The following is a 14,933-nucleotide window of genomic DNA, read 5'->3' on the forward strand; positions in this document are numbered from 1 at the left end:
GTGAAAAAAGGAGCAGTCAAGACATTTTAGACAGTCTGAAGTGACTCAAAGATTGTTAGCACAGCAGAGTATGGGGAGGGGTGATTCCTGATGGACAGAAGCAGAGATTAACACCAGGATATAGCTGAGAAGTCCATAAAGAGTGGCCTGAGAGATGGCACAACGGACAAGGTGTTGGGACTCTCAAACATGAGGTCCTGAGCTCAATCCACATATGCCAGTGTTGTGGTGCTCATTCTCTCTTTTTATTTTTTAACTGTATTTATTTTATTTAGGTGTTGCCTTCAGGGTTATTGCTGGGGCTTGGTGTCTGCACTATGAATCCTCTGTTCCTAGAGGCTATTTTTTCCCTTTTGTTGCCCTTGTTGTTTATCATTGTTGTTATTATTACCATTGTTGTCATTGTTGTTGGATAAAAAAGAGTGAAATTGGGGGGGGGGAGGGGCAGGTCCAAGAAGAATGACAGAGGACCTAGTGGGGGTTGTATTGTTATATGGAAATCTGAAAAATGCTATGCATGTACAAACTATTGTATTTACTGTCGAATGTAAAACATTAATTCCTCAATAAAGAAATTAAATAAATAAAAGAGAGAGAAATCAAGAGAAGACGGGAAGACAGAGGGGGTAAGAGAAAGATAAGACACCCGCAGACCTGCTTCACCACTTATGAAGCGACTCCCCATGCAGGAAGGGAGCCAGTGGCTCAAACCAGGATCTTTATGCTGATCCTTGCGTTTTATGCCATGTGCACTTAACCCGCTGCGCTACCTCCTGGCACCCTAATTATATTTATTAATTGGACAGAGACAGCCAGAAATCGAGAGGGAAGGGGAGACAGAGAGCAAGAGAGACAGACACCTGCAGCCCTGCTTGACCACTCATGAAGCTTCCCACTTGCAAGTGGGGACTAGGGGCTTGAAGCTGGGACCTTAATTATACTGTAATGTACATGCTTAGCCAGGTGTGCCACCACCGGGCCCCCCATTCTCTCTCTTAAAAATAATTAAAAAGGGGAATCGGGCAGTAGCGCAGCGGGTTAAGCGCACATGGCGCAAAGCACAAGGACCAGCATAAGGATCCCGGTTCAAGCCCCTGGCTCCCCACCTGCAGGGGAGTCGCTTCACAGGCGGCGAAGCAGGTCTGCAGGTATCTTTCTCTCCCCTTATCTGTCTTCCCCTTCTCTCTATTTCTCTCTGTCCTATCCAACAATGACATCAATAACAACAATAACTACAACAATAAAACAACAAGGGCAACAAAAGGGAATAAATATTTAAAAAATTAAATAATAATTAAAAAGGAGCAAGGAAGGCACTCAGTGGTTCTGGGGTATGGTAGTAAGCAAGAAAGGTATGTTAGTGAGAAATATATATATATATATATATATATGCACACACACACACACATCTAGAGGGTTCTAGGTTCTGCCCCAGCCCCTAGATGGGACTCAGCTTCACTCAGTCAAGATCTGACTTTTGCACAGGGGGCATTATGGTCTATATGCACACCATATGTATGTGAGTAAGGAACACTTTAGCCCATGAGAGGTGCCTGCACTGCTGCCTTCTTTAATGTGGTTCCTAGTGAGAAACTGCACAAGTGAGATAAATGGTTAGTAAATCATTATTTCCCTAATGAAATTCAACAAATACTTCAATAATACATGGTTCCCAATGAAGTGAAGAAGAGATGGACCAAAAAGATGATTATTACTTCACCTTCCCCCAACCAAAAAAATAATTTTTAAAAAATGCAGTCTACAAGACTAATTTAGTTGTAATATAGTCTGAACAATTCACATACTTAAAAGTATTTGGTTAAGTCCTTGCCACTTTTAGTTGCTTTTTTGGTTCTGATTTACAACTAAAGGCAAAGCAGCCAGGATACAGCAAGCAAAGGACAGTGGGACCTAAAGTGTCACAACAGCCTGGAGAAAAAATAAGAACTTAATGAAGGCAGAAAGGCTCGGATACAACGACCCAGAGTAGGAGGGACTCCAGTTTCCAACTGAAAAGCCTTCATTGGAAGCTGCAATGGGAGCACAGAGAGAATTGCAAACAAGAGCTGAGAATGAAACATGAAGCTCATCACACATTAGCCTGCACCTGCTGTGTGATGGGGAACAGTCATGTGGGAAAAGGTAGTCTTTAGAGAAACTGGGCCCTGAGATTCAGAGACAGCAGAAAGTAACATTAAATAGGTCTTTCAACAGCAATGACCTCCCCATGTGAATATGCCTCTCACAAAGGAGAGGCACCTTGACCCTCTCCAGAAGAGGAAACACAGGAAGCCCCAATGTGAAATTCTCAGGCTGCTCTAAAACCTCCACCACCTTTAACCACCCTCAAAGGGTAGTTATGTGTGGTAGTTGTGCCTCTATTCTCTAAGCTACAGGAAGAAAAGCAAACCTTACATGACGATGCACCTTTGGGGTGAGGAAATAGCATAGTTGTTATGTATGCAAAGAGACTCCCATGGCTGAGGCTTTGAAGTACCAGATTCAATCCCCTGCAACACCATAAATCAGAGCTAAGCAGTGCTTTGGTTAAAAAATAAAAAGAACACTCCTTTTAAGTACTAAAATCTGGTCAATATAATAATGTGCCAGATGTTATTATTACAAAGATGGCAAGATACCTAGGAAACATGGTGGAATGTCTAGTTCTCTATTCTTTGAAGGGGATGGTTGGTAGTTCACCTGGCAGAGTACACAGACCCAGGTTTAAGTCCCCAGTCCCCACCTGCACAGGGCAGGCTTCAAGAGCAGTGAAGCAGTGCCAAAAGTATCTCCTCTTCTCTCTCAACCTCTATCAAAAAGACAAGAGAATAACAGTCATGGGGAACATCCGAGCAGCAACCATGGTGGCAAAAAAAAAAAAAAAAAGGAAGGAAGGAAGGACAATTTCTCACATATATACAGGCTAGCTCTAGCTTATGACAGTTCTTTTTTTTAAATATTTATTTAATTATTTATTCCCTTTTGTTGCCTTTGTTGGGTTTTTTTTTTAATTGTTGTAGTTATTGTTGTTGATGTCATTTGTTGTTGGATAGGACAGAGAGAAATGGAGAGAGATGGGAAAGACAGAGAGGGGGAGAGAAAGATGGACACCTGCAGACCTGCTTCACCACTTGTGAAATGACTCCCCTGCAGGTAAGGAGCCGGGGGCTCAAACCAGGATCTTCACATCGGTCCTTGCGCTTTGCACCACGTGCGCTTACCCCGCTGTGCTACCACCCGACTCCCATAATAGTTCTTAAGACTGACATTTACAGTGTCCACCACCCCTGATTTTATTGGATGAGACAGGGGAGGAATCCTCACTAGGGCTTTATCATTCCAGACCAACTTTTTAAGGTAAAGAGAGAGGAAAAGACACCATACCACTAAACCTTTCTCCCAGTGCAGTAGCAGCCAGGCTTGAACCTGGATCAAGCATGACAAAGCAGATGCCAGGGTTCGAACTCAGGACCTCATGCTTGTGAATCCAACGCTTTATTATCCACTGCACCACTTTCCAGACCACAGATGTGTAATTTTTTGAAAGACAAAACTATTCTTTAAGGGAATCGGAAATAAAGACAACTTGTTCATTTCTACTATGTGTCATGACCCCAACTGCATACCCACCCAAAGTTATAATGTGACCCATTTATGCTGGGAGGCCAAAGCTGGTCACCTGGGTAGGCAGGAATCCAGTTGTATCCAACTCAGCTCTGCAGCATCCCACTCAAACCCACCAAAAGCCTTTTTACACAGAACAGAGAAAAGACATAGATAGCTTTTAGTGACATCGTGCACTCAAGAAGTTGTTCACTTAAACAACTTTATCAATTTATTTTGGTCACCAAAGGTGCTGTAAACATGTTAAACAGAATGCTGAAGAAAGTCTAGGGGATGGAGAAGAATTTTCATGAAAGCCTAGTATGTCAGTCAAAATTTGGTCACCTCATCCCTAACCCTCAAACATCTGAGTTTTAAGTAATCCCACTCTAATCTTTATGCCTTTATAGCAAGGAGGGTAAGAGAATGCAACTGATTTGCCTGAATCCCATCAACACACTGTAGCTCTTCCGATTAGTGACAGAGATAACAGGAATTCCCAGCAAAAAACAAGCTGGAAGACAGCCAATGCCACCTAGCTCTACTAAATGCAGGTCCACCCTGCACACCAGCAGATTGCTACCTCATAGATCCACTTCCCCTTCACAGCACCCCCCCCCCACATACACCCCACCCCCAGAGTACCTCTGAAAGCTCTCGCTCACTGATGCTTCTGGCAGCACCTCCCTTCTTCCTCCTGCATGGTTCTCCTGCTGCAGTCCTGCTATCCCCTTCGGCATGGGCATGCCCTGGGGCTTGGCAGGTCAAAGGTTCACTGGTTTCTGAGTCAGAAGAAACAGAATCCTGTGAAGAACTGGAGCCCAGACTGGAAGATGATTTCTTTTTAGAACCTGAGAATACAAGGCGGCCCCCAATAGAAGCAGGATTCACAGAAAGATCCAAGGCAGCTGCCTCTTGTTCCTCCTCTTCCTCTTCTTCCTCCTCCTCTTCTAGTTTGACATTCTTAAGCTCTTCAAATTTGACATCAGTGGAGTCAGAATAATCTGAAACATATACATACATTAGAACTAACTTCTTCCTAAATGTCCAAATGTGGTGAAAGGCAGAGTGGCAAAGCACCAAGAGCCCAGTGATGGTGAAGCCTGGTTTGAATGCTGGCTGTTGGGTCACTGTATGACCTGAACCTAACTACTATGAGCCTTCAGGCTCATCTCTGATTCTTAAGTAATACCCTTGTTATTTAAGAGACAGCAGACACCCAGTAAGTGGCAGCTGCCATTCCCTCAGAAATCAACAGGAAATTAAAGCCTGAAGCTCAAAGACATGGCACAGGCAAGCTACCAAATATGTTGTAGAGAAGGGAGCCCGGGTGGTGCACCTGGTTAAGTGCACAGGTTACAATGTGCAAGGACCCAGGTTCAAGCCCCTGGTCCCCACCTGCAGGGGGAAAGGTCTATGGTGAAGCAGTGTTGCATGTGTCTTTTGCTCTCAATTTCTGGCTGTCTCTATCCAACAAATAAAAATAATGAGAATGAGAGAGAAAAAGAGAGAGAGAGGGCAGCCCAGCCCAAGGTCCCACAGTCAGTGCAGACTCCATACCAAAGTATCAAAAGGATGTAGATGGAACAGGGTGGGTGGGGAGCAGAGATAACATAATGGTAATTTATGTAAAACAATTTTTAGGCATGAAACTCCAAGGTTCCAGATTCAATTCCTAACACCACTATAAACCAGAGGTGAATAGTGGTTTGGTTATTATATATTACAAAATAAATAAATAAATAAAATAGTAATAATAAAATGTGGATAAAATGCACAAAAGCCTTCAGTGCTCTCCGGACTCCTCACAAGGCAGAGGGAGTAAACAGTTCGCCACATACTCCAATTCCACACTCAGCTCAACTGTCTTCCTGGCTGCTCATCTGTGACCCTGCCCTCAATATAACATCTCAAGTAAGGCAGACGCTATAGGAGTGTGAGAGAAATACTCCATGATCAACTAACCTGGGAGAATGAGACCATCCTCGACTTGCCGTACTGAGCTGTGAGTTGGTCTCACAGGCGCAAGGGCAGCTGGACACTCTGTCATGTCGTACTGTCCAGAACTCAACTCCTCCTTGGGGAAGAGCTCACTCTGACATACTTCCTGTGGTATTTCTAGACAAACCCGGTGCCTCTTTGTCCCTATCCGGTGTTTGGCTAGGCTGCAAGGAAGGAAACAAAAGTTTTAAGCACCCAAGAATAGAACACACTTGGGAGTCGGGTGGTAGCGCAGCAGGTTAAGTGCACACGGTGCAAAGCACAAGGACCAGCGTAAGGATCCCGGTTCAAGCCCCCGGCTCCCCACCTGCAGGGGAGTTGTTTTACAAGCGGTGAAGCAGGTATGCAGGTGTCTATCTCTCCCCCTCTGTCTTCCCCTCCTCTCTACATTTCTGTCCTATACAACAACGACAACATCAATAACAACAACAATGAAAAAGAACAAGGGCAACAAAAGGGAAAATAAATAAATTAATTGAAAAAAAGAATAAAACACACTTATAAAAGTAAGTTCTCACTCCTAATACAGTCACCCAGCAAGCTATAGGTCTACCTCTAACATCTATGGTCCAGCCACTCCTAGGCCTCAAGAAGGGGTCTGAACATCCTCAATGCTGAGAATGCTGGAGAAGACTCCCTCAGTTGTAGCCTGAACACCCCATAGAAAGAGCATCTCAAACTACTTCTATAACCAGTGAGTTTTGTATTGTATCTGACCCATGACACTTCTCTCTTTATCAGCTCCAGGGCTTCGCTACTCTAAACTGGCTTTTTCAGATGAAAACTGAAAAACAGAGAGGCAGAGAGAGAGAGAGAGAGAGAGAGAGAGAGAGATGAAAAGAAACTACAGCACCAAAGATTCCCACACTGTGTTTGAGGCTGGCTGGAATCTTGACTTGGGCATAGAGCATTGGCCAATACAGCTATTCATGAGCTTGTGACCAACTTTTTTTTTTTTTTGGCCTCCAGGATTATCAATGGGGCTTGGTACCTGCTTGAGTACACTGCTTCTGGAGGCTATTTTTTCCCCTTTTGTCACCCTTGTTATTATTGTTGGGTAGGACAGAGAGAAAACGAGAGAGGAGGGGAAGACAGAAAGAGGGAAAGAAAGAAAGATACCTGCAGACCTGCTTTACCGCTTGTGAAGCAACTCCCCTGCAGATGGGGAGCCAGGGGCTCAAACCAGGATCCTTATATCACTCCTTGTGCTTCACGTCATGTGCGCTTAACCTGGTGCACTACTGCCCAGCACCCCCCCATGACTTATTTATTTATTTTTAATATTTTATATATTTATTTTCCCTTTTGTTGCTCTTTTTCTTTGTTGTTGTTATTGATGTTGTTGTTGGACAGGACAGAGAAATGGAGATAGAAGGGGAGACAGAGGGAGTCGGGCGGTAGCGCAGCGGTTAAGCACAGGTGGCGCAAAGCACAAGGACTGGCATAAGGGTCTCGGTTCAAGCCCCTGGCTCCCCACCTGCAGGGGAGTCGCTTCACAAGCGGTGAAGCAGGTCTGCAGGTGTCTATCTTTCTCTCTCCCTGTCTCCCCCTCCTCTCTCCATTTCTCTCTGTCCTATCCAACAACAAAGGCATCAATAACAACAACAATAATAACTACAACAATAAAACAACAAGGGCAAAAATAAATAAATAAATATAAAAAAAAAAAAGAATGGGAGACAGAAAGGGGAAAGATACACCTGCAGACTTGCTTCACCGCCTGTGAAGCGACTCCCCTGCAGGTGGGGAGCCGGGGACCTCAAACCAGGATCCTTACACCAGTGCCTGTGCTTCGCACCACTTAGGCTTATTAACCCACTGCACTACCGCCCAATTCCCATGACTTAACTTTTTAAAAGGTGAGCCATAGGGAGTCAGGCGGTAGCACAGCAGGTTAAGCACAGGAGGCACAAAGTGCAAGGACCGGCATAGGGATCCCAGTTTGAGCCCCCAGCTCCCCACCTGCAGAGGAGTAAGTGGTGAAGCAGGTCTGCAGGTGTCTTTCTCTTCCCCCTTTCTTCCCCTCCTCTCGATTTCATTCGGTCCTATCCGACAACAACATCAGTAACAACAACTACAACAATAAAACAGAAAGGGCAACAAAAGGGAATATTTTTTTTAAAAAGGTGATCCGGAAGTCGGGCGGTAGTGAAGCGGGTTAAGCGCATGTGGCGCAAAGACTGGCAGAAGGATCCTGGTTTGAACCCAGGGCTCCCCACCTGCAGGGGAGTCGCTTCACAAGCAGTGAAGCAGGTCTGCAGGTGTCTATCTTTCTCTCCCCCGTCTTCCCCTCCTCTATTTCTCTCCTATCCAACAATGACATCAGTAACAATAAAAAAAAGGGCAACAAAAGGGAAAATAAATATTAAATAAATTAATTAAATAAAAGGGGAGTCGGGTGGTAGCACAGCGGGTTAACTGCATGTGGCGCAAAGCGCAAGGACCAGCATAAGGATCCCAGTTCGAGCCCCCAGCTCCCCACCTGCAGGGGAGTTGCTTCACAGGCCGTGAAGCAGGTCTGCAGGTGTCTGTCTTTCTCTCCCCCTCTGTCTTCCCCTCCTCTCTCTATTTCTCTGTCCTATCCAACAATGACGACAACAATAACTACAACAATAAAAAAAAAGGGCAACAAGAGAATATTTTTTTAAAAAAGGTGATCCATAAGGTCTTTGTATCTCTCTGAATATGTGTGTCTATGTATATATGCTATAAATGTATGATTTTCTATTTCCAGAGTTATTCTTGCCAAAATTAATTTGTAAGTAGCTCTATTTGTTTAAAGAAAACCAAGCAATGCTACAGGCATCTCTCCCCCCCTTGATTTCTCTGTATCTGATAAATAATAAATAAAATATTTTTTAAAAGATTTTTTTATTTATGAGAAAGATAGGAGAGAAAGAACCAGACATCATTCTGGTACATGTGCTGCTGCCAGTGATTGAACTCAGAACCTCATGCTTGAGAGTCCAATATAAATATTTTAGGGGTCTGAACATCCTCAATGTTTCAGTCCAATAAAATATTTTTAAAAAGAAAAAAAAAAGTGGGGCTGAATGGTGGTGCACCTGGTTGAACACACATGTTGCAATGCACAAGGACCCAGGTTCAAGCCCCTGCTCCCCACCTGCAAGGGGAAAGCTTGCAAGTGGTGAAGCGGGGTTGCAGGTGTCTTTCTATCTCTCTCCCTGTCTGTCTCCCCCTTCCTCTTGATTTCTGTCTCTATCAAATAAATTAAAATAATTAAAAAGAAGAAGAAAAAAAAAGTCAAGGGGCCAGGCAGTAGAGCACCTAGTTAAGCACACACATTAGTGTGTGCAGCACTACCCAGGTTCAAGCCCCCAGTCCCCACCTGCAGGGCTAAAGCTTCACAAGTAGTGAAGTAGGGCTGCCGGTATCTCTCTGTCTCTTTTCCTACTTCTACCTCCACTCTCAATTTCTTTGTCTCTATCCAATAATAAATTATTAAAAATTAAAAAAAAAAAAGAGCGTCTCAGGGCCAGGCAGTGGCACACCTGGTTAAGTGCACACACTATAGTGCACAAGAACCCCGGTTCAAGCTCCTGGTCTCCACCTGTGGAGGGAAAGTTTCACAAGTGGTGAAGCAAGGCTGCAGGTGTCTCTCTCCCTTTCTATTTCACTCCCTCCTCTCTTGATTTCTCTCTCTATCCAATATAAATAAATAAATAAATCACAAATAGAAAGAGCATCTCTAGGTCCAAATAGTGGATAGTGGATAAAGTGTTGGACTCTGAAGCATGAGGTTCTGAGTTCAATCCTCAGCATCACACATGTCATAGTGATAGTCTGCATCCCCTTTAGTAAAGATAAATTGATGGATGAATAACAGGGGTAGATAGCATAATGGTTATGCAAACAGACTCTCATGCCTGAGGCTCCATAGTCCCAGGTTTGATCCCCCATACTACCAAAACAGTGCTCTGGTAAAATAAGAAAAAAAAAATTAAACAGATAGATACAGAAAGACAGGCAGACAGACAGACAGACAGAGAAGAGGTCGGGGGTAGGGGTTTGAAGGAACAAACAGCCTCGTGTTGATCTGGCAAGATCACTGACTAAGAACCCAGGAAGCTCTGGTGCTGTAGCATTCCTAGCCTCCACATTCCACAAAAACACACACCCTCTCTCTAGTTCTGTCTGATAGTCAACCTGGAGCAGTAAAATCTTGATGACCAAAACAACCACTTTTAGCACATGGTGAAGAATTGCCCAAACAAACACTCTTCTTTCAAAGAGCTCTGCCCAATGGGTACTGGCTTACCTGAGCTTTGATTCACCCTCCACTCCATCCTCAAGTCCCTTCATAGCCTCCTCAGGGCACTCCTCCTCCTCCTCTGCAGTTCCTGGGGGCAGTTCACTCTCCTTAAGAAACTCGGCTGCTTCTGGTGTGGGCAGAGTGTGGTCAATAACCATACTGTCCTTCCCAGCTTTCCAGAGTTTGTACCTTTCTGGCTGGAACTTCCTCACAAACACATCCATAGAGATCTTCACCATATCCTTTCTACAGGAACACTGTCAGAAAATAAAAACAGAAGGGCTCTAGGTGAGCAGACTTTACTACCTCACCCTCACAGTCCATCTCCTCTGTCCAAATGAGAAGACAGAAGATAGTTTCAAGTCACTATTTGGTTTTAAACCAAATTTTGGTTTTAAACTATGGATTTAAACCTCCTGCATAGGCTGAGGACACATTATCTTTACAGGGTCTTCAAACATGGAGGGAAGCAGGCAATGAAGTCACAGTAGGGACTGGGATAGATCCACCCAGGCTCTCCTGTGTCTGGGGGGGGGGGGGGAATTTGCAGAGAAAATCCTTATGGGGAAGCTCTGCACTTAGACCACAGGATGGCCAATATACCTTTGAATAGATAATATGCAGATACCTGGACAAATACTATGCAGCCCAGGAGGTTCATAGTTCACAGAGCACCAGACTTGCATGCAGAAAGCCCCAAGTTCATACAAGAGGTCCCATAGAATGTTAGTGTGCTCTGGTATCTATCCTGCCACATAACCCAGGCCACTACTGGTCAAAGGTCCAACCCTGCTGCTTCCCAAAGTAAAAGAAAACCCCTAAGGCTGTCTCACAGAGAAATCCCAGAGTAGCAAAAGGAAGAAATAAATATGTGTGTGGTTTTCTATTTTTTCTTTCTTTATTCACTTTTCTTTTGATCGAGATTAATACCAAAACAAAAGAGACACAGAGGGGAGATGCCTGCTACACTATTACACTACTGACAAAATGCCTCCCCCCACCCCACAGGTGGGGACCACAGGCTTGAATCTATATCCTTTTGCACAGTAGCCACCAGTTCCCACCTACAAGGGGAAAGCTTCACACAGTGAAATAGTGCTACAGGTATCTCTCTGTCTCTTCCTGCCCCTCCCACCCTTCCCTTTCAATTTTGCTCTAACCTATCAAGTAAATGGAAAGGAAAAAGTAAATGCCACTGGGGGCAGTGGATTCACTACGCAGGCACTGAGCCCTAGAGATAACCCTGAATGGGGCAGGCTGTGGCACCTGATTAAACATACACATTACAGTGCACAAGGACCTGGGTTCAAGTTCCTGATCCCCATCTGTAGAGGGAAAGCTTCATGACTGGTAAAATAAGACTGCAGTTTTCATTTCCCTGTCTCTCCCCCTCCCTTCTCAATTTCTATCAAATAAGTAAATATAATAAAGAGATTACCCTGATGGTAATAAGTAAATTTTTTTTAAATTTATTTATTCATGAGAAAGAAAGGAGGAGAGAAAGAACCAGACATCACTCTGGTAGGTACATGTGCTGCTGGGGATTGAACTCAGAACCTCATGATTGAGAATCCAATGCTTTATCCACTGTGTCACCTCCCAGACCATAATAAAATTCTTTATAAAATACAAGATGTTGCTATTTTGCACATCCCTGATGGTGATAGGCATCATATCTGGGACCTACAGCATGCAAGTCCTATGTGTTGTCTTCCAGCCCAAGACCCTTTTTAAAATGGTGCCAGGGAAATGAACCAAAGATCTCATGCATGTGTGACATCCTTCAGTTGAGGAAGAGACACCAAAGCACTAAGCCAGCACCCACGGTGTTCCCTTGGCATTTTCTATGCTCTCAAATGGCACAGGGATCAAAACTTGGTGTGCTACATGGTACTGCCTATGTTCTTCCCACTGCTCCAACCACTCAGCCCTTGCTCAGACAATTCTTAATCACAAAAAGAAATCAAGCACACATACCAGCACAGCTTGTTTGCCATACTCAATCCACCGCCGAGTAGCAAAATTGGTAGACTCCGCACAATTGAAGCCATGGTTAAAGCCAGCGTGGTAGCCATAAGGGAAAGTAATCATAAATTCTCCAGCTTCTTGAGTCACCTGAATAAGAGCAGACTTGAAACAGCTGCACCAAATGGCAGAATCTACAGAACTTGACTCTGAGCTCCAGCTCTGCACAGCTTAGCTGAGTAACCAAGGGCAAGTCCTAAAACCACAGTGATCTTAAATGTATTCTACAAAATGGAAAAAGCAGGCAAAGCAAACATCATGACTAAATAATTCCTCCAACTTAACAATGCTCATAGGATTTGACTTCACTGGCACTGGGAAGGTACTGTAGCACCCTCACCTTTGATGATCTTAGATAAAAGTGTCATTATGTAAGCCCTGGTTCACATTTGGTATAAGGTGATAAAGAACAAAGTTCTGTGACTAAAATTAGTGATTTCCATGTAATTCAAAGGATTTCTGCATGTAAAAAAAAAAAAAAAGAGTAGGGGGTATATAGCATAATTGTTATGCAAAAGACTCTCATGCCTGAGGCTCTAAAGTTTCAAGTTCAATCACCCACACCACCATAAACCAGAGCTGACCAGGTACTCTGGCAAAAAAAAAAAAAAAAAAAAAAAGGATTTCTGCACATAAAATCATCTTACCTTGTCAAATGGAATTCCATATTTCTTCAGCATTAAAGGGGAAATCAAGGTCATCTTATGGCGGAGAAAGGCCTCACAGCTTTGGGCACTTCCTGGGAAAAATCCTATTTAAAACAAAAATGGGCACAGCAGCTCATAGTAGATCAGTTGCTTCATACCTGTGAGTCTCTGATTTGTACTATAAGAGGGATGAATTAATGTGAAGAAAGAAAGAAAGAAAGAAAGAAAGAAAGAAAGAAAGAAAGAAAAGGAAAGAAGAAAAGAAAATGATACTATAGAGAACCTGAGCATCACTCTGGCACAGGTGATACCAGGAATGGAACTTGGGACCTCATATCTGTAAATCCAGAAAACTACAAGATTCTCAATACTATCTGATAGAGTCAAGCTAAAGCAGTGAAACCCAAGTGATGATGGGAGATGAGGGACAGATGATACAGGAGGTAGTGCAGTGGATAAAGTGTTGGACAATCAAAGCATGAGGTCCAGACAATTTGATCCTGGGTAGCACATGTACCAGAGTGACGCTCTGGTGTATGTTTTCCCACCCTCTCCACCTCCTCCTTTCTCTCTCATTAATAAAACATTAAAACAAAAAATATTTAGGATCCATCTAAATTCATCTGTACCCTCAATCTTTCATTAGTAATACTTCTTTGGCATGGACCACCCAAATTATCTTCAAATACTATCTCTAACAGTACAAATCTATCAAGATCTACTTAAAAGAGTCAAAATACAAAATGATTCAATCACAACTTTTACATTCTGGCTTTGGATAAAAGAGCCAGGCCAAATATGACTAACACAGTACTACTCCTAGTCATATAAATTCATGCTCAGTAAAACCAATGCAGAGACTGTCTAAATCCCTTCCCAGGACCAAGAAGGGAAAGATTCTGATTTGAGTGGCTCTCCTGGAGTCAGTCTAGCAGTACATTTCACCACACACACACACACAAATATACACTCCCACCCACAGGTCAGAAAAAGCACACAAGTGAACCTAACTACAGAAAACAGACATCTCAGAACCGCCCATGCAACTCATAGCCAAGCCTGCCCAGCACCTGGAGGAGACACAGTACCTTTGGCGAGGCGCTCCAGCCGCTTTCCGTGCTCAGGGGGGACTGAGTACCTGCAAACACATAAGAGCACTGGAGGCTGAGCAGAGGGCAGGAGCAGGAGTAAAGGGGCCCATACCCATTCTTAAGAATGTAAAATTCCAGATACTTGACTTCCCAACCAGAAAAACTAGAAAAGAATCTGTAGACATGAAATTAGACTGGGCAGGAGAATGTGGGCTCCACACAGAAGTGTGAGTGAATTCCTTTGACAGTCATTCATGTAATAAGATGTTTACTAAACATTTACTATGAGCCAGGGTTTACAGCATGCACTCAGTATTGTTCTCAGTATTGTCACATAACTTGTTAACATAATAAAATTTGGAATATAAAGGAAAGTGGTACTGAAGTGCTCTTGGCACACAGCCTAAAACTGGGAAGGCAGGAAAAGGGAAATTAGGGTGAAATGAATTACTTAGAGACCTGGCCCACAGTGGCTGATGAAATCATTTCCCTCTGTCTCTAAAACAACCGTATAGATTACAATTAAATACTCCTCCACCTACTAATGTATTCTAGACACCACTGTAACTGCTCTTCACAAAGAAAGGGATAAAAACACAAAAAGCCTACTCCAAACTTTTGCAAAACTACTAAACTTTATATTCTGAAACTCACAGTGTTTTCTCTTTTAAAAGAGACTCTAAAATCATTCCACAACAGGAGTCGGGCGGTAGCACAGCAGTTAAGCACACGTGGGGTTAAGCACACGTGGTGCAAAGCGCAAGGACCGATGTAAGGATCCCGGTTCGAGTCCCCGGCTCCCCACCTGCAGGAGTCGCTTCACAGGCAGTGAAGCAGGTCTGCAGGTGTCTATCTTTCTCACCCCCTCTCTGTCTTCCCCTCCTCTCTCCATTTCTCTCTGTCCTATCCAACAATGACATCAACAACCAACAATATAAACAAGGGCAACAAAAGGGAAAATAAATAAATATAATAAAAATATTTTTTAAAAAAAATCATTGCACAACAAAAAGCTCCCATCCCAATAGCTTCATTATGAAACAAAACAGCAGAGGAATATGTCTGTCACCTAAAGGTTTCTGGGGCTCTATCAGGCAACCTTGCACACAGAAGTCTCTGGAAATCCTACTTCAGATGGACCAGAGTGTTTGTACTAACTAGAAAACCTCTCTACATAAGAATGGAAGTCCAATTTCTAAAATTTTTAAACATGGTAAAGGCACAAAATCTATAGTTACAGATTCTAGAAGTCTAGCCATCTAAAGGAGGAAGTGGGACAGTAGTTAGGGGGTA

General features: G+C 43.5%; 1 protein-coding gene across 3 annotated transcripts in view; it reads right to left on the reverse strand.

The window, feature by feature from the left end:
• The window catches only part of KDM4A (lysine demethylase 4A), a 55,460-nt gene that overhangs the window by 23,450 nt on the left and 17,077 nt on the right, over nucleotides 1–14,933 (reverse strand). For all 3 annotated transcript variants that reach the window (XM_007535283.3, XM_016193521.2, XM_060206060.1), the window contains exons 6-11: nucleotides 13,638–13,687; nucleotides 12,550–12,653; nucleotides 11,855–11,992; nucleotides 9,884–10,134; nucleotides 5,569–5,768; nucleotides 4,249–4,607 (exon numbers count right to left, since the gene is read on the reverse strand). In XM_007535283.3, the coding sequence (XP_007535345.1) occupies nucleotides 4,249–4,607; nucleotides 5,569–5,768; nucleotides 9,884–10,134; nucleotides 11,855–11,992; nucleotides 12,550–12,653; nucleotides 13,638–13,687 (1,102 nt within the window). The remainder of the gene's footprint in view (nucleotides 1–4,248; nucleotides 4,608–5,568; nucleotides 5,769–9,883; nucleotides 10,135–11,854; nucleotides 11,993–12,549; nucleotides 12,654–13,637; nucleotides 13,688–14,933) is intronic.

This window comes from Erinaceus europaeus, chromosome 13 (assembly GCF_950295315.1).
Source record: "Erinaceus europaeus chromosome 13, mEriEur2.1, whole genome shotgun sequence".
Taxonomy (NCBI): domain Eukaryota; kingdom Metazoa; phylum Chordata; class Mammalia; order Eulipotyphla; family Erinaceidae; genus Erinaceus; species Erinaceus europaeus.